Raw genomic sequence first — 20,417 nt, forward strand, 5'->3', positions numbered from 1 at the left:
CTTGAATTTTCCACCCATTCAATTGTTCTTAGCTTATGTTAAACAAATTTTTTAGTTACTTTACCGTTTGTCTCAACATGGCTCATATGACTTTAATATTTAAAGAAAGGTTGCATGCCCTCATGTACTTTCTTTAATATATGTTTTAATTTTTCTCAATAATTTGTTTCACAAACGTAGTCCTGATTGCTTTCTCACACACTAAATATGAGTTATTTAAACAATCAATTTATTTATTTATCTTATGTCTTATGTGTGGATGTTTCGCCTGCATGTTTGTCTGTGCATCACGTGGATGCAGCATCCATAAGGACAGAAGAGGGCATCAGACCCTGGAATTGGAGTTACGGTTGGGTGTTCTCCTTCAAATGGATACTGAAAACCTTAGGAGTCTTACCTGATCCCCTGCAAGAGCCGCAAGTACTCTTAACCTGTGTGCCATCTCTGCAACCCAAGCAGGAGGGATTTAAAGCCACGATGCTCTGCTGTATTTAGTATCCTGCTTTAATACAAATCAGTCTTGGCAGCTGCTGGAATTACTTGTATTATCATTTTGTTTTGTTTTGTTTTTCTATACCTGAGACGTTTGCTGCTATTAATATATTTTGAAGTTGTAATGTAACCAAAGTAAGAATATTAAAAAGGTTAGTTGATATCAAAATGAATTTCCATATATCAGTATATCATAAATATTGAAAGTTATATTTAGAGAAAATGTATGCACGCAGGCTGTAGAATAAAGGGGTGCTTTTAACACTGCAACCTTATGAGCAAATGGCTTAATTATCTGATATATAGCTGAGCATGACACTCAGAATCCTGTCTTCCCACCTCAGCCTCCTGAGTGCTGGCATTCGACTCAGTTCATGTGGCAATGGAGACTGAATCCAGGTCTTCATCAATTCCAGATAATCTGCCAACTAACCTGCATCCCCATTCAAAAATAAGTAAATTATAAAAGCATTTAGCATGCCAATAAGTTGTGTTGGGGCAAGTTTTTCAAACATAATTGATTTACTGATGCAAAATAAATTTAAGTTGGTAGATTATTTGTGACAAGTAATTTTTCTATTATAAATAATAACCAAGCTAGAATCTGTAGTCCTGGAGAGGACAAATGAAGAGGAAGAGATGAGGGAAGACACATGGATATATCAGAGAGAGAAACAGAATGGATTTCGTGGGTGTACTACTGACAGTAGTGACAGAAAGAAGGATTAGGTGGGGAGGAGAGAGAAGAAGAGAGGAGGAGAGATGGACATGAAGGGGAGAATGTAGGGAGAGACAGCTAAAATTGAGGGTAATTTCAGAATTGGTATGGAAACTTAGGGCGTTGAAAGTTCGTAAAGTATATGAAGGCAATTATCATAGCCATGGGCTACATCTGTGCAGGGTTCTAAGTTATCTCCATGCATGGTACTTGGTTGGAATAGCAGTCTCAGGAAAGACCCCTGTGCCCAGATTTTTTTGGTTCTGTTACTCCCCTTGTGGAGCTCCTGTTCCCTCCAGGTCTTACTATTTCCTGCACTCTGCCCAGAGCTTGGCTATGAGTCTCAGCATCTGCTTTGATACCCTGAAGGGTAGAGTCTTTCAGAGGCCCTCTGTGGCAGGCTCCTGTCCTGTTCCCTGTTTTCTCACTCTTCCTATGTCCATCTCATTTGCCTTTCGGAGTGAGAATTGATCATCTTACCCAGGGTCCTCCTTCTTGCTTAGCTTCTTTAGGTGTACAGATTTTAGTATGTTTGTCCAATATTATATTCTAATATTCACTTATAAGTGAGTATATACCGTGTGTGTCTTTCTGCTTCTGGGATAGCTCACTCAGGATGATCTGTTCTAGTTCCCACCATTTACCCGCAAATTTCATGATTTCCTTGTGTTTAATTGCTGAGTAGTATTCCATTGTATAAATGTATCACAATTTCTGTATCCATTCCTCAGTTGAGGGACGTCTGGGTTGTTTCCAGGTTCTGGTTATTAAGAATAAAGCTGCTGTGGACACGGCTGAACAAATGTCCTTGTTGTCTATGGTCCGGCCACCCTGAACGCACATGACCTAGTCTCATCTCTGAAGTCAGTACATTTATCCCCGCTGGAGAGGAGATGAGAGGCCTTATCTAACTTGGTGATTCAGGATGTCTCAATGCAGAGCTTCTCCCCCTGTGGGTCTCAACCACTGGAAAACACATGTTTTTGATGGACTTAGGAACCCCCAGCCATAAATGGATTGTCATGGCTATTCCATACCTCTGATTTCCCCCTGGGCGGTGTCTCTGCTCTTAAGACCACCGGATGTGTGTATTTTCTGATGGCTGCCATTCACGGGTTGAGAACCGCTGTTTTATCGAATGTTCCTGAAGATACGATGTAGAATGTGAGATAAACACGTGATCTGGTAATGCCTTGACATAGTTATTATTTCTCAGAGAAATGAGGATTAAAAATGTCCCAGGAAGTCTGTTCTCTCACATGGTTACTTTATGTGGTAGTTTTTTTTTCCTTCTCATTAATTCATGTATTCACTTTACATCCTGGTCATAGCTCCCTCCCTCTTCTCCTCATGGCCCCACTCTCCTACCCTCTCTCCCACACCTGTTCTCCTCATAAAAGGTGAGCCCAACTCCCACCAACCAGACCCAGTACATCAAGTCTCATCAGGACTAAGTGCATCCTCTGCATTGAGGCCAGAAAAGGCAGCCCAGCTACGGGAAAGTGATCCAAAAGCATGGAACAGAGTACATGTCAGAAATAGCCTCCTCTCCAATTGTTAGGGGACCCTTATAAACACCAAGCTGCACATCTGATACATGTGTGTAGGGGCTTATGTCCAGTCCAAGCTTGCTCTCTTGTTGGTGAATCCCCATGTGCCTAGGATAGTTGGCTCTGTTGATCTTCTTTAGGAGTTCTTGTGCCCTCAAGGTCCCTCTATCCTCCTGCAACTCTTTAACAGGACTCCCCCCTGTCTAACGCTGAGTTTTGGGAATCAGCATCTGTTTTATGGCAGTTATGTCAGGCTCCTGTCTGCAAGCATAGCAGAGTATCATTAATAGTGTCAGGAGTTGGCTTCCTCCCATAGGGTATGTCTCACGTTGGGCCAATCATTGTTTGGTCATTTCCTCAATCTCTGCTCTAACTTTATCCCTGAACATCTTGTAGGCAGGGTAAATTTTAGTCAAAGGTTTTGTGGTTGAGTTGGTGTCCTTCACCCTCCACTGAGCATCCTGCCTGTCTACAGGAAGTGGCCACTTTGAGCTTTAATGTGTGTGTTGTGGAGAAGTGGTTAGGAAGACTTTCTACTCAGCATCAATCTATTTTCTGTCCCTGATGAAGAAAGTGCAATCTTTCTCAAGAGACTCTTGAGGTGTTAATCCTGGGAGACAAATGGATTTGAACAGACTTTAATTTTAGATGGTCTCCAAGGACTCTACATAGTGGTATTATAAAGAACTCTTCCTTTCAGTAGTTACACAAAAGGTCTCTAGACCAATTCCAGCTGAAGGTGAGCTTCCCATGAAACATGCCATAGACACGGATATTAATTAGATTTGGTTTAGTGGTTCTGAGACCCTATGCAGCTGAACTTAAGCCAAACTAAGCTGTTGGTTTCTATTTCGTGTACTAGAGAGATCCTGCCTGTACCCTTACTGGAACAGGTCAGGGCACTTATATTTTCAACCCAGGAATCTGCAGAGGGAATTTGATGGGCATAAATGTTGGTATCCGCTCCCAGTGATGACAGTTTATTAGGTTATGGATGCCCCCCCCAAGAATAGTAACAGTAATAAGGCTTTCAGTGAGCCAATGTGAAGTGTAAACTTATGAATCTGATTACAAAGAGGACTGTGGGTGGAATGTGTAGATTCCAGAAATATGTTGTATAGAGAATTTATCAGAAGGGAAATATTTAAAAATAATACCAAGATCTTCTCAACACTGAACTTTGCTCTCATTTCTATGGAAACTTTAGTTTAGTTATATTTTTTTTCTCATTGATCCAAAAGCTTTCAGTCTCATCTCTTCTACAATTTTGCTTTCTCCTTTATTCCTATATCCCTTTATCTCATCCTACTTTTAATTTTCATCTGTATATCTCTTCTTTTGGACAGATAGAGGGAATGGGAAGTAGGGAGTCGAGGAGGGAGAAGGAGGGGAAGAAGAGGATGAAGAAAGGAGGAGGAAGGAATACAGCTGAGGTGTTGCAAATTACAACAGGCAGGGATTTCTTGAGCCCAGTGTCGACTAAGTTCACGTTCCTGTGCTTGCTTCTCCCAGATGTCTTCATTTGGGCAACTCTTCCCACATGCAGTGAAGGAGGAAACTGTAGGATATCTTGGTCTACTTCTTAGAATTTCACAAAATATTGAGTATGTGCGCTTCTTTATTAGACTCATTGCAACCAGAATACATTTTTCCTCCCATGAAGGAGATGATTCTGTGTTGGTATGGTTCACAGGTTTGTGACATTAGTTTAATTACTTTAGGTTCAACTCTGTGTGCACATATGTGAGTAACACAAGGAGGATTGATTAATGAAATGAAATCTTCATTAGGGGAATAATTCCCTAAATATGTACTACATACTGTTGACACAGAACAAGCCAGTTTTAAGAATCCACTAGATACTCTGTTTTTTCATGTGTCTAGTTACACCTATATGCTTATATATATTGTAGATTCTGAATGCAATGATTGTGTCTGACTTGCTGTGATGCTCTGATCTAAAGGTTTTATCATAGAAAGAGGACTGAGGTTACAGTATAAACACAAAATTCATATATTTGAAATTAAACTTCAGCTTTTTTGAGTTTTTTTTGTGAAATAGTAGATTAATGTCTGAAACCTTAGCTGCACCTTCCATTTGAGGAGCCCAGGCACATATTAATTTTGGACTCATGTTTTGGCTTCCATACACAGTAGTGAAGCAAAGGCCAGGAGACTAGTGAGAGCTTACAATATGTCCTCATATTGTAAGTCTTCTTCTGTAATATAGTACCAGAACAATGAATATACAAAGGGGAAATTTAAAAACAATAATATTAAAAATAATAGTTTTATTTCAACTATTAATTGTATAGCCACTGAAAAATATTCTGTGGGACATAAGAATAGTCATATTATTATCGTATTAACAAATACGCAAAAACAAAACAAAGTAAATACAAAAACCCACTTCCACAACAAAACCACAAATGAACAAAGCATGCTGATAGGGTAGCCATAGTGTTAAAATGGCCCTGGGCAACTTGTGGCTTTTGGGTCAAAAGCTAACTACAAGTTGTAGAGTGTAACCTAGGCTGAATTCAACAGTGTTTCAGCTTGAACATAGAGGGTTACAAAGCAGAACTTACAGATACAATCATCCTCCATAGCAAGGAATGTGTTCCAAGACAGCAGTGGATGTCTGACACAGCAGACAGGACCAAATGCTTCCTAGTCTGCGTTGTTTCTTATAGGTACATATCTATAGTATCACTTAACTTACAGACTAGCAAAATCAATAAGTAATAATTTCTAATAAAATAAAGGTGACCCCATACTATAATACAAATTATGTGAAATAAAAAGTGTTCCCAGAGGTCTTGTAAGCTAAGCTTATCTAAATCCTCTTTTTTTCTTCTAGAGGTGGCCAGCTACTTCTATCGCCAATGGCAAGATGCTCCACAACTTCTCCGCTTTCCACCCAGACACCTTTTACCTTGTAGGCATTCCAGGCCTGGAGAACGCCCATGGATGGATTTCCATACCTTTTTGTTGTGTTTACTTGGTGGCTTTGCTGGGGAACACCACAATTCTATGGGTAATCTGGACAGACCGAACTCTGAGAGATCCTATGTTCTACTTTCTGGCGGTCTTGTCAGCCATAGATGTAGCGCTCTCCACGTCCTCAGTACCTCGGATGTTAGGTATTTTCTGGTTTGATGCACATGAGATCGGGTTTGGAAACTGTGTAGCTCAGATGTTTCTGATACACACCTTTACAGGAATGGAGTCTGCGGTCTTGCTGGCCATGGCGTTTGACCGCTATGCTGCCATTTGTGAGCCTCTCCGCTACACAGCAATTCTCACAGCCAGGGCGCTGGTAGGCATTGGAGTGGGGGTTGTCATGCGCCCAGTCCTGCTCATGCTGCCCATCCTGTACCTAACCCACCGTCTTCCCTTCTGTGAGGCCCGGGTTATCACCCACTCCTACTGTGAACACATGGGCATTGCCAAGTTAGCTTGTGCCAGCATTCGCCTCAATGGCATTTACGGGCTTTTTGTGGCTTCTTTTCTTATTTTTGATGTGGCGCTGGTTGGAATCTCGTATGCTTACATTCTCCGTGCCGTTTTCCGCCTCTCTTCTAAAGACGCGCGACGCAAGGCACTGAGCACATGTAGCTCACACGTTGGCGTCATGCTTGTCTTCTACACACCCTCCCTCTTCTCCTTCCTCACTCACCGATTTGGCCAAAAAATCCCTCGTTACGCCCACATTCTTGTTGCCAGCCTCTACGTGGTCATACCACCAGCGCTCAACCCTATGATTTATGGTGTGCGAACCAAGCAGATACGTGAGCGAGTTGTTCACACTTTCACTTGCAAGTAGAATGTTCCAGATCTTTAGTTCTAAAGGGCTTAACTACAAGCCAGGAAGTCAGTTTATTGACAGTTCTCTGGCTTGCCATTTGAAGAGATCTTTGCTCAAGAAGGTCCTATAGTGATTAAAGCAACAGGCATAAGAGAATATTTAGGGGTCTGGAATCCTATGTATTCCTTTGCCTTAATGTTCAGTGTTATGCTGAGAGAGAGAGAGACAAGAGAGAGAGAGAGAGAGAAAGGGAGAGAGAGACAGAGGGACGAGAGACTGGAAACCCCATTAGTCATTAATACAGAGACCACATGAAACTCTGTGACTGAAAATAAAATAATATTCTACTTGGAAATAATTACTTGATTCCAGCTTCCTTGATTTTCTGTGATAAAATGAATAAATTAAAATGAATATAAAAAAAACTATTTATGTTTTTCTCAAGCATAACTTTAATGCATTGGTCTGAGGTCATCACTGGGATATTAAATTTCACAAATTTAACTGTTTTACTTTTCACCAACATCTGTAGGTACCGCATGCCCTCACTCTGCTGCTGTCTCCTTTGTGAGCAAGTACCAAATGTACCCAGCATCTAGGCAAAAGAATGTAAATATTGTTTATAAGAAAATTTGAATGTACAGAATTAAAAAAAAAAACCAGCATTTGAGGCCTGATACTTTGTAAACATGAGAGCATTATATGTACAAAATAAAAGTTCAGTGCCACCTACTGTTAACTGTGGTTGTCTGGGTATTCTTCCAAATATCTTGCATTGTATTTAAAAGAGATAACTGTGACATCACTTCTGAATCACAGGCAATTTTCTTTATTATTCCAGAATTGTTGTAAATGGAAGACGATGTACACAGAAAAGAAAAATTAAATATAAAAACAGTTGCTGCTCAGGGGGCTAGAAATAATTTTCAAGAGTCAGGTTCATCATCAGATGACGCGAAAATACTTTTGCAATCATATGCCATTTCTAATTCGACTGGGAAAATACTCTGCTTACAAACATAGAAGATTAGTTATATTCAGTTTTCATAAACTGAGCCCATTAAAGTGTCTGGAATTAATTAATGTAGGTTAGAAAAAATTATATCTAAATATGACTCTCCAAAGGTTGTATTTCTGATGTTCTAAACAAAATTGCCTGCATTATTATTATTATTATTATTATTATTATTATTATTATTATTATTATTATTTAAGAAACAGGGAGGTGTGGTGGTGCCTTTAATCATAGTCCTTGGGAGGCAGAATCAAGTGGGTCTCTGAGAGTTCAAGGCCAACGTGGCCAACAATGCTAATTTTAGGATATCCAGCGTTATATAGTGAAAACATAGCCAGACATTATGGAGAGAATGAGAGACTTTGGAACATTCACCCCTAAGTGGAATGTCTCCATCAAATCTCTCCTCTCAGAGCTCAAAGAACTCAGAGGCCAAAGAGCCAGAGGGACTAGAGGACTTCAAGAAAACAAGGTTCTCCTTGTCAATAGGGTCAGTGAACACAAGTATTCTCAGAGACCAAAGCAGCAAGCACAGGACCTGCGTTGGTCTGCATGAGATGGGTTTTAGAGCTGGAATAAGTGGCCACATGTCCCCATCCCTAACCCAGAAGCATTCTCCAACTGATAACCACTTGCAATTTGCAAGTCTAACAGGGGAAACAAGCTCCTGCATTGGCCATCTATTGCTGGACAGGACGGGTCAACAGAAAATGAGCTCAGTTACCCTTGGAGTTCCTTTTGTCACTGTGTCATGTTGGAGCTCTGCTTTTTTTTCTTTAAATCTCTTATGAGTTATTTATTTTTATTTTATTTAGATATTGTTTCTCTTCTCTGATTTTAACCATGTATGCCCTTTGCATACATATTTTGGCTTCCAGTTTAGTGTTATTTTGGCATTCCTGAGTATGAATGAGTAGATCTTTTTTAGTGCCTTCTTTTGGGTTCTTTTTTTTTTTTTCTGCTTGTTTACTTTGCCCAATCCTGATATGTTACTTTTTGTTTTATCTTAATTTATTATGTTACACAAAACAAAAACAACATGAAATAAAAACCCTGCAATTTATAAGTGATATAAAGAAGAAAACAAAATTATAACTTACATATAGGAGAAACTGTATCTTATCATACAGCTGCTTTTTAATACCCGAGGTAGCATTTGGACAAAACAGTGAAAAGACAACCAGCTAAGAACAGCAAAGGATTTTAAATGTTTAGTAAGAAAGATATGCATATTTCTAACAATATATTATCAGAAAAAAATGGAAATCAAGAGTTGCAGTAATACCATTTTCTATAAGCCACGTTGGCACGTTTTCTTTCCCTTGGCATTTGTCTTTTGAATAGTATATTTAGAAACCCTGTATTACTGTTAGTAAGAATCAGAAAAACTGGAATTTGTGTTTTGAATACGCTACCATTATTTTAATGTATAATCTTATCAGCTTGTTAGAAACTCCATGTAGGGTTATAGATGAGCCTCATTACTGGCATGCTTTTATCTAAAGTTGAATTTTGGTTACTACTGGGGTCAGAGAAAGATTGAAAATAAGCATTTGCAGAACTTGGTTAGCTATTAGCAGTACTTGGGACTCTTGGGAGGGAGTCTAGAACTAGAGACACCTTGCAATGGGGTGTGAGCATGCCTTTCTCTTAGCCTGTCTGGCTCAGAGATAAGACAGTAAATCATTAGTCACTTGCACCAAACATCAGGACAGGCTCCTTTATTCCTAGTGATGCTATTTTTTATACTTATGAAACATGTCTCTCAGTGCCTCTGAGAGGCTTTGGTCCCCAGAGAGTTCATTGTTTGTGTGCTTCATTTTAAGGACAGTGCTTACCATATAAAAGCCAGACAGTGCTTACCATAAAAAAACAAAACAAAACAAAACAAAACAAAACTCCAACTCATTTAGAGTTGGTGGTGATGGAACTGTCCTGGGACAGCTCATCTAGAAAGCTTTGTTCAAAGTCTGGCTTTATCCTAGAGATTTCTTATTGTGGCCATTTACTGAACTTCAGTTTTAGAGGGTAAAATGCATGACAGGAACAAAGTGAAAAAAAGCAAGCTAACTGGCCATGGAAAGTATCTGTGAGACAGGAATGTAACAAGGTGAGCAATTACAGAGACTCAGGCACCTGCCCTGATGAAGACTTCAGTCAGTCTTGTGTAAGCGATGTGGGTGTGTATACGTTTATCTTGACAACTGTCAGTGGTGTCTCTGTGCATTTTTGGTCCACCTGCCTTACCACTTTGCACACTGTGATATCTTTAATAGGTGTTGTTTTAAATATATTAACACACAGCTGTACATATTGATGAGCTACAGTATGTCAATCAGTGTACACAATGTGTAATGAACCGATTAAAATAATTGACGTACTGTCACTTTATGTGTTGATTAGTTCTTGTTGCTGAATATAACTAACATCTTTGCCTGTGGACATTTTGAAATAATTAATTATCGTCAGCCAAAGCCACCTCACCTGGTACAGAACATCATGACAGTTTGAATGTACAGTCTCTCCCACATTTCTTCACCGTCCTTGCATTGGCATCCTGGCCCATTTCCAGATGCCAATAATGACGAGTTTAATTTTAATTTCCAGTTCTGCCATTCTATATTGGAATTGAAATCTTTAAATAAACAAATGGAAGAGAGTACAGGCATAAATGTGGGTCAATGCTGAGCAAAATAGTTAACTTTTGGTGTTATGTGGAGAATATGGTTTATGTCTCTTTTTGTGGCATTGTGCCTTTAGTATTTCTAATATATCCTATATTCAAGGTTCTATTATATTGATTTTTCTCTTTAACTTGGCTTCAGTACACTACTCAGATGATTATTTCATTGTTTTTTGTTTAATATTTCTTTTCGTAAATTTGTTATATATGTAGGAAACAAGATGGCATGTTATTGCCATCATGCTCTCTGAATCCCTACTCCACATTCTTATAGTTCCTAAATTAGAGAGTGTTTCTGAGCCTCACCCTCTTTTTCATCATATTCTATAAGTATCATCTTTATGAAAATTATAGAGATGAAATAGAACAAATATTGTAAATTTTCTGGTACAAACATTTAACTTATACTGGTGAGGATTTTAGGAAGTTGCTTAAACCCTAGAAGTATATCAGACACTACCGAGAACAAGACCTAGAGTGTGCTTATCTTTATACTTTCACTATCTTATGTGTAGTAAGTTTACACGTTCTATATAAAGCCAAATCAATTAATGCCTTAAATTACATAAAAGGTACTTACTTGATACATTGTGATATAATTTTGTACACATTTGACGGGCTAGTTTCCCAGATATAAAGGAACATCTCTACAATTAAGGCAATGTCATTTTATTTTAAATTATTGAAAAAATATTTCTGTAAGGAAAATGAAATTATGGCTAAAAGATGTGTGGCATATTCGTCAGGATTATTGATATTGGGGAAAAGCCAATCAAACTTAAAACACTCACTTACTACTGTTAGAAAGACCATATGGAAAAAAATAGAATAAATATTAATGTATATGCAGATAAATTACAATCCTGGTTCAACTGTAGGCAGACATAAATGTTGCAGACAGTTATGAAATGTATTATGAAGGCTCCTCAAAAACAGTAACATATAATCTAGCATTCCTGAGTGTATACTCTAAAGAACTGAAAAACGTTACCTGACACAGAAAACACAAAATATAAACTTTAATAGAATGGACAGTAGCAAGCCTATTAATATTGTAGTACTGTAATTAACATCCGAGATGCCTAAGCATAGTAAATGACCTACAACAGGAGCATATAAAAAGAAATGTGATAGAACAGAATGCAAAATAGAATACTACTTAAAGAAGTAAAAATCGTACAATTGGCAAAAAAAAAAAAAAAAAAGCAGCAATATAGGTAAACCAAGTTTCATTATGTTAAGTATTGTAAACCAGTCTGGGAGGATGAAAACTGCATGTCTCATGGGTATTTCAAGTAGAAGCCAGTTTATGCCTTTCTAATCTATTGTATAAGTGATGAGAAAGGAATACGCAGAAACAATGTGGTCAAAGTTTATAAGAATGGTGGTGAATTTTTCAAATTAGAGTACATTTGGTCACGGAAGAGATATGTGTGTGTGAAAGTGAGAGTGTGTAAGAGACAGGGACAGAGGTAGAGAGATAGAGACAGAGAGAGAGATACAGAGACACAGAGAGACAGAGAGAAAGATACAGAGAGAATGAAGATTGATATCTACATGCTCAAAGGATTATGAGAATTATATAAAGAATATTACAGTTTCAGGCTCCAATAGGAACCACAATACAGCTAAGTAGTAGTGTGTGAAGGACAGTAACATTGTCCATTTTATGTTGTAGTGAATACGATGAAAAGATGCTAAAACGCTAGGAGAGCAGTGAACAGCTCAGTTGTGACATAAGAAAGGTGCAAATTTAACCTACCTACAGAAGAACTCTAGAAAGAAACTACATGTCGAGGAAAGGCCTTCATAAAGTTTGGTTGTCTCTCACAGAGGCTTCCAGTGATTTGAGTTTGTCACATTTTCTGAGAAATTGGCACACTTCAAAAGGTAGTTTGTGGAGGTTCTGAACTGGGTTTTAAACAGACAGATCTGCACGATGGGTAAAGCAGACAGTGGAAAGAACTGGGTTAGATATGGGGTGAAGCTATTTTGGAAAAATGAAAGGTCGAGATGTTAGAAAATTTGTAGTTTTTCTGACAACTGAAGTTATGCTCACTGAAGAGTTTAACATGACCAGATTATAGAAGCAAAAGAAGAAAGCGATGAGAGGGCCAGGAAAATTGAGGGTGGGAGATTGTAGCAGCACCTAGAATGTAAGAGTTCAAATGTGTAACAAGTGTGTGAGCTGGTAAAGAGAGGGGAAAAGTAGTCAAGGTAGAGTGTGTGAGTACAGGGGGAGGCAGGACTTAACCCTAATGTCGATGCTCTTGGCAAAGGATGTCAAATAGAAATGATATTTATTATCTATCTTTTTCCACATGTATGTATATGCGTGTGTGTGTATATATCCATATATATGTGTGTGTCTATACATGTATTCATAAACAATAGAGTTCCTTTTCGTTGATTCAGCAAGGCATGCTCTACATAATTATTTTGCCTCTTCCTGTGCTCTGAAATCTTCTCCCACACCTTCATAATGGAAATAACACATAAAATGATTCAATTAAGTTTTCACATATTCATTGGAAGCCAAGACCAAACTTCTACTCTTAACTGTGATAAACCAAGGTCCTAATTTCACCTTTATCCCTTCTGCTATTTTCAACATTTTATCACAAAATCAAATGCTAACATCCCCTTAACCATATCAAATATATTCAAAACGTGTATATTTTCTAGCTGAAATATAAACTACCTTAATGATGATTACATAATTTTATGTATTTATTTATTGGCTTCCTCATGAGGTTTCAAACTTTTAAATCATTTAGTACAATCTCTACCAGTCAGTATATTTTTTTCCCAAGAGAAAGAAAAATAAAACATGCATTAAATTCCCAGAAAGGCTATATTTTTCAGGTTACTTATATTTTTTTAAGTTTTAGAAATTTCTAAAGAAAATATTAAAATGAGAGTCATTTTTGTGCATGAATATCTGGCCTTTGTCTTCATAATTCATTAGTTCTTGAAAAAAGTTATTTAAATTTTTAGACATATAAGTACAAAGAGGTGCAAAAATTACTATTTTAAGTCTTATAAGAACAGCTTGGACTTAAGTATTTATGATATAAGCAGTTATTTCTGATGTTCGTTGTTATCAGGAAAGATAAAACCTTTTTATCTAACTGTACAGGAATTCAGAGACCTTGGGTAAGAAGAGCTGGTGTGTGTCGGTAAGAGAGACAGTTGGTGCCTGGCATAAGCATCCATAACAACGATAGAAGCATGGTCTCTCCTAATCATACACAGTTCCACCCCTACTTTTTCCTTCTTCTGGGAATTCCAGGGCTGGAGGATGTACACATATGGATTGGTGTTCCATTTTCTGTTGTGTATTTGACTGCTCTTCTAGGAAACATTACAATTATTTTTGTGATTCAGACTGAACACAGTCTCCATCAGCCCATGTTCTACTTCCTGGCCATTCTGTCATCTATTGACCTTGGCTTGTCCACATCCACCATACCCAAGATGCTTGGAATCTTCTAGCTCAACCTAAAAGAGATCTCATTTGAGGGATGTCTCATCCAGATGTTCTTCATCCATCTGTGCACAGGCATGGAGTCAGCTGTGCTTGTGGCCATGGCCTACGATCGCTACGTGGCCATCTGTAATCCTCTCCACTACACACTGGTCCTGACAAACAAGGTGGTATTCAGCATTGCTTGGGTCATCTTCCTGAGACCCTTAGCCATTGCCATCCCCTTTGTGGTGCTCATCCTGAGACTACCTTTCTGTGGACATCAAGGCATCCCACACACATACTGTGAGCACATGGGCATTGCACGCCTGTCCTGTGCCAGCATCAAGGTCAACATCATCTATGGCTTGTGCGTCATCTCTATCCTGGTGTGTGACATTGTAGCCATTGTACTCTCCTATGTGCACATCCTCTATGCTGTCTTCTGTCTACCTTCCAGGGATGCTCGACTTCATGTTGGTGTCATGCTTTCCTTCTACACACCAGCCTTTTTCTCTTTCATGACCCATCGGTTTGGCCGAAATGTTCCCAGATACATTCATATCCTTCTCGCCAACTTTTATGTTGTCATTCCTCCTGCTCTTAACCCTGTTATTTACAGTGTTAGAACCAAGCAGATTAGAGAGAGGGTAGTTATGGGCATCAGAAATAAACTATAAACAGATGACTGAGATTTAAAGAGTTACATGGGAAAACTGGACCTTACTTTCCGCACTCTAAAATGAAATTATGACGTCTGGGAAAAAAAGTTATCCAATATGCAGATTCATAAAGCATTTTATTTCTAGCAATGAGAAAATAGAACCCCAAGTTTTTAATATAGACAACAGCTCTAATCGCATATCAAAAATGCCGATCATAGTATGATGAAGTAGCATTTACATGAAAAATCACATGGGCACAGTAAAAGTGACTAGTATAATCACGAGTATTTACAGAACACACAAGATACATTCAGTTCTCAAGCTTTATGTTAATGCTAATTCTTCTGCGTGATCGCGTGAATATGTAATGTGTGTGTGTGTGTGTGTGTGTGTGTGTTCCTATGGGAACATGCGCATGTGCATAGCTGCATGTTCACGTGTGTTTGCACGTGTGTGTATGCCTAGCGCCTTTCTTATTTCCTGAGACATGGCCTCTCTCTGAAACAAGTGCTCATTAATTCTGCCACAGTGGGTGCCCAGTGAGCTCTGGAGATCTTCCTGTCTCTGTCTGACCCCTCTCAGTGCTGAGGTTACAGATAGGCATCACCACAACAGGCTTCTACACAGATGCCTGAGCTCGGAGACTAGGTCCTTGTACTCAAACTAGTTTTTATTTCTGAAATATGGAGCAATCACTGGTTAGCAATGCTTTTTGTCACCACAGAATCTCAGACAGTGACCTGGTATGGAATAATGTAGAGAGGATGTAAGCTATGGGAAACAGATACATGAAGAGACACAGGAAAACCATGAAACCTAAAGGAATAAGACTTTACACATGGCCAGGTAGTTAAGAACAGAGAGTCCTTTTATGAAGTACTACACATTTATTTGTGTGTGGTGTGTGTCTGTGTGTCTGTGTGTGAGTGCATGCAGCTGTGTCTGTGTGAGTGTATAACATGTAGATTCAGATGCCTACAGTGGCTAGAAAGGGGCACTGATCTCTTGGTTCTAAGTTACAAGGTGTAAAGCACATGACATGGGTGTGGGAAACTGAATTCTGTCCCCTTGGAATTGCTCTTAAACATTCAGTCCATTTCTTAGTCCCATAAAGTATGTTTTTTCTTTCTTTTTTTCAGGGGGGGTTTCATTTTTTAAATTAATTACAATTGATGCATTTTGTATTCCAGCTGTAGCACCTTCCCTCATCTCCCAATCCCATCTGTCCTCCCTCCTCCCTCTTCCCCTCCCTGCCCCTCCCCCAGTCCACTTATAGGGACATGAACTCAGTGACTGGCTCTTTGACCCCCTCCCCCTGAGTGGGGAGCAGCCTTACCAGGCCACAGAGGAAGACAGTGCAGACAGTCCTGACAAGACCTGATAGGCTAGGGTCAGATTCTTTCTTAAAATAAAGAAATAATATTAGCACAAGTGTACTAATAATATTAGCACAAAAGTGTAGGTTAAGAGCAAAGTACAGACATAGAAACTGTTTGCTTTTCATTCAAGACAGCATCCAGCGCCTGTGGGTTGACATCGTGTTGGGAACTGAGCCCAGAATGAAGAAGAGCAACAGCTCCACAAAGTTAATGTCCACAGGAATGAATGAGCACCAGGCAACAATGAAGTGTTAAGTAAAACAAACCAAAACACAAGCGACCTGCAGATTTTTCCTCATCTGTACTTCTTCAAAAATATTTAATGAATGTTTAAATGGTAATAAACATACTATGTAGTAAGCCCATGAATTGATTGATTTGGTTTCTCAATAAGCATCTTAATAACAATCATATAAAATATATGGCATTAGTATTATATATTAAACCAACTGTATATGAGCATTATTAGCTGATTATAACGAAATAAAAGACTATTTATTGTTCCAGTTAGTAATTTAAAATACACAATCTGGACATATTAGAAATTTAGAACAAAAATATGTGTATACACTTTATACATAATAGTTGGTACAAGGTACTACAGGTAAGAAAATTGAGCTCCCAAGGATAAAGATAAGAAACAGCCTAATGTCATGGAATTAAGAAACAATAAAAATAGACATTGCTAATAAGATAGCAAGTAATGTTTCAGAAGTATATAATGTGCTCTGAGTAGTTCACTTTATTTTAAAATTCAGGATACAAATTTTCACAAACACACAGCAATAAAAATTTTTAAAAGACTATCAATATGGAGTGGAGAGGGCATGAGAAGGGTGAGAGGGAGGGTAGCTAAATTTTCCTGCTAGACTGGGTGTGGGTCAGACAGAAGCTAGAAGGATCAGGTAGGGCGTGGAGAACGAGTTCAGGGAGAATCGGCTGAAATTGGGGAGTGTCGGGGTAGTGGTGTGGAAACCTAGCTCAGTGGAAACTTCCTGGAATCCATAAGTGTGAACTCAGTGAGAAAGCCTAGTATGGAGAATACGGACTCCCAACTGGTCGTCTTTAGTAGCTGGACAAAGTTTCCAGTGGTGGGACTGGGTTAAGCTGTAAGCCAAGGGGATTAGATGCAGATCCCAAACAACCCAGGCTGATGTAGGGTGGAAGATTCTCTGCACAAATACACAGTGAAGCCCCCTTCCTGAGGTGAACATTTATACAGCCCACTGAACCTATAGAGGACAAGCTGCTATCTGCAGGGAGCCTTCACCCTTACCTTCTAGTCTCTTTGACTCTAGAAAGTGCCCTACAGGGCATGGATAGAGAAAGTGGACACTAACCTAGCCTCAAAACGCTCCACCTACAACCTGTCCTTTCTACAAGATGTGCTGGGACAATGGAGCAATGAACGTTGTGGGGCACCCAAAAAAGTTTGGCTTAACTTGAGGCCCATGCCATGAGAAGGAGGACACGCCTTACACTTCCCGGATGGCCCGGAGATCTAGGATACAGCCAAATACGACTGCCAAAAAAAAAAAAAAAAAAAATCTGTGAAATTATTCCCAATGATGGCCCATGGACTGGGCCTTTTCCAGCCTTCATCAGAGAGCCTTCCTCCAGCAGCAGCTGGGAGTGGGTGCAGAGAGAGCCTGGATTGGAGGTCTCCATCAGGTCCCTCCTCTTAGACATTGGTGAATGTGGGAGAAGGGGAGGAAGATTTTAGGAGTCAGAGGGGATGGAGGACACCAGGAGAACAGGGCCCATCAAATAAAACAAGCAGGGCTCACATGGACTCCAGAGATTGAAGCAGCAAGCTCAGGCCTGCATGGGTGTGCCCCGGCTTCTCTGTGTATGTTATGGTTTGGTGGGCCTCTGAACACTGTGTGACTCTTTTGTCTGCTCTTGGGACTCTTTTCCTCCCATTAGGTTTCCTTGTCCAGCCTCAAAATGAGGCCCTTTTCTTGTCTTATTTCATCTTGTTTTGTTCTGCCTGGCAGTTACCTTTTGGAGACCTGCTTTTTTCTAAGAGGAAATGGAGAGGGAGTGTATCTGGGGAGAGGGAAGGTGGGTGTGAGAAGCTGTGAGGATTGGAAGAAGGGGAAACTGTGGTCATGGTGTTTTGTATGAGAGAATAACATTTTCAATTAAAATAAAAATATTTAAAATACCATAGAAATAAACCAAAAATTTAGATTCTGAATATTACTTTCAGGTTAATTTAATTCATCTCTCTGATATCACTTAATGTAGACATAGAGTAGAAAATAAGCAGTTGGATGTTAAAGTTTTAGTAATTAACATGAAATATAATATAATTCAAAATGGAATTATAAAAAAAGCACTTTGTATTTCTTTGATGTCAGAAAAATTAAAAAAATGGAGAGGCTATATTTGAAAATGATTCCAGTGTAAGAGGCTGTGATTAAAATAATTACAGAAAATAAGGGGCACACAAACTATTTGTAAAGTTAACAACATAGAAAATGGTGTTCCTTTGAAATAAAATTCGAAAGTGGTTGCAGAGTCCTCAGAAGGGTTTTGAACCCACAGGATTGCGATGGTATGATGCAGCTCTGAGGTTCTCTCAGTCCCTGAATGGACCCCTAAGCTAGTTTCTCAGGGGAGCACCTTCTCTTCATAAAGTCTGCATGTGGAAAGGCTGTGAAGGGAATCCTGGCTACCTGTCACTGTGGAGAGGAGCACCTGTCCGCCTTAACTGTGCTTCCCACTGAAGAGCTTTACAGCAGGTGAGTCATTCCCACACAGGGGACACAGGGGGTGGACTGGAAATTACATCAGGTGGCACTAACTAGGTGCTGCTCCGGTCAAGGTGTCACCTCCCGTTGTCGCAGCTGTCACAGGGGGAGGGAAGGTCACACACAAGGCAAGTCCTCTCTGACAAGTCTTGGTGAGTGAGGGCTGGTGTCCAGAGCCACAGCCCATGCTGAGTCTTAGTGATCTCTTGGATACACTTGGCATAGCTTCGTGGAGAGCACTTAGATGTGACCTTGCATTATGGGCTCCAATACGTGTGTTAATATAGGTTAATGAGTCAGATTCTCAATCGTTTGCATGATACAGTGTCAATTTGCCCCAGTCTTATTTTGTTCAAATATAACCAAGAAGACCATACGTGTTACGGGAACACAATGCAATTGAGGAGATTTATAAATCTATCCTGGGAAGTTCTTTTTTTATTAACTGTTGGTAAGGGATTCCTGAAGGGTGTTTTCATTTGTTACCTCACTAAATAGACAATGTGCCCTTAGAATGATGATTTAAAGTACGGGCTCCTAATCTAATTGACCATCATTGCTTTTAACCTCTATCAAATGGTGTGAGCTCAGTTCACACGGTTCCTTCGAGAAGAATGAATTTTTGTGTGTATGATTGACATGGTGTGTTTTACTTGCAAATCAGATATTAGAATTGGAACCATCTTCATGCATAATAATAACAAAATTTATTTCTCCTTTGTCTTGGCATCAAGGCATTTTACGCAGCTCCTTCTATGCAGCCATGCTGATACTATTATTATGGTCTCAGACTTTACAGATAAAGAAAGTAAAACTCTGGAAATAATTTGTTCAAGGCTGTTAATGAGCGGTAGAGAGAGGTTGTAAATGTGGATTTTTCTAGAAACAAACAGTATAGCCATCCATTACAAATGAATTGATCCTCAATCTTCCACAGGGGAGTGAAGGGCTTCACGTAGAGATAGAGTGGGTAAGTGGATAAGACAGAATGGATCAGAAAGATCTAGCAAGCAGATACCCGAAAGCACGAGATCTTCAAGTAAGCGCATGTGTTTACTGAGAAAGGTATGTAAGGGGGTGGAGTGTGGGGTGATGTTGCTTTAAATGCAGAGACAGCCTGGGAAGAGTAATGGATTCCAGTACTGTGGAGGCATTTCAGCTCATGATCCAAGGATGTTCAATGTTAAAAGTGATGAATGTATTATCCTTGTGTGCTTTAGACTTTAGACGTAGACAGTTGCTATATTTAATATGTGAGATATTATTTCTTTAGACACCACATATGTGCAATTCTAGTATCAGAGTCAGTATAAATAAATAAATTGAAAGGAAAATAGTCCCTTAGTGACAGCAGAATTACAGATATGAAAGACTCAGTGCAAATAAGGTCTATATCAGAAGTAAAGGGCAAATTGACTCAAAAGATAATTACTGTAAAACATTTAATCTTTTAGCATTTTTATTTTATGCTCTCATAAGGTAACTTAGAAATATATCCATCCAGTTTTAGGATATTTTTGTTTTATTACTTCAGGAAAAATAATTTCTATCCAAATAAAATATACTATCTCTAAAATTCACTGCAAAGTGTAAGACTTGATTAAAGCAAATTATATCATACTGTGTATTATGAAAGGTTAATTTTGACATTAACTGTGATGAGATCTACACTTATACCGATTTACTATGGAGAATTTGAGACAATGATATCTTGAGATAGATGGATAGATAGATAGATAAATGATAGATAGATATATAGATAGATGGATAGAGAATTGGTAGATAGAAAATGATAGAGTGATAGGTAGACAGAGAGACAGACAAACAGATAGATAGATAGATAGATAGATAGATAGATAGATAGATAGATAGATAGATAGATAGA

At 39.0% G+C, this 20,417-nt stretch overlaps 2 protein-coding genes across 2 annotated transcripts; both read left to right on the top strand.

The window, feature by feature from the left end:
* Positions 1-5,653: 5,653 nt before the first annotated feature.
* On the top strand, positions 5,654-6,586 carry LOC129688537 (olfactory receptor 52J3-like). The gene has a single exon (XM_055623413.1). It carries the CDS (start codon positions 5,654-5,656, stop codon positions 6,584-6,586), a length of 933 nt encoding a protein of 310 aa, XP_055479388.1.
* Positions 6,587-13,497: 6,911 nt separating this feature from the next.
* LOC129688530 (olfactory receptor 52E1-like) lies at positions 13,498-14,412 on the top strand. The gene is given in 1 exon segment (XM_055623406.1): positions 13,498-14,412. A coding segment is annotated over 1 exon segment (915 nt).
* The last annotated feature ends 6,005 nt before the right edge of the window (positions 14,413-20,417 follow it).

Source organism: Psammomys obesus, unplaced genomic scaffold (genome assembly GCF_907164565.1).
Source record: "Psammomys obesus unplaced genomic scaffold, mPsaObe1.curated_primary_1811, whole genome shotgun sequence".
NCBI lineage: Eukaryota > Metazoa > Chordata > Mammalia > Rodentia > Muridae > Psammomys > Psammomys obesus.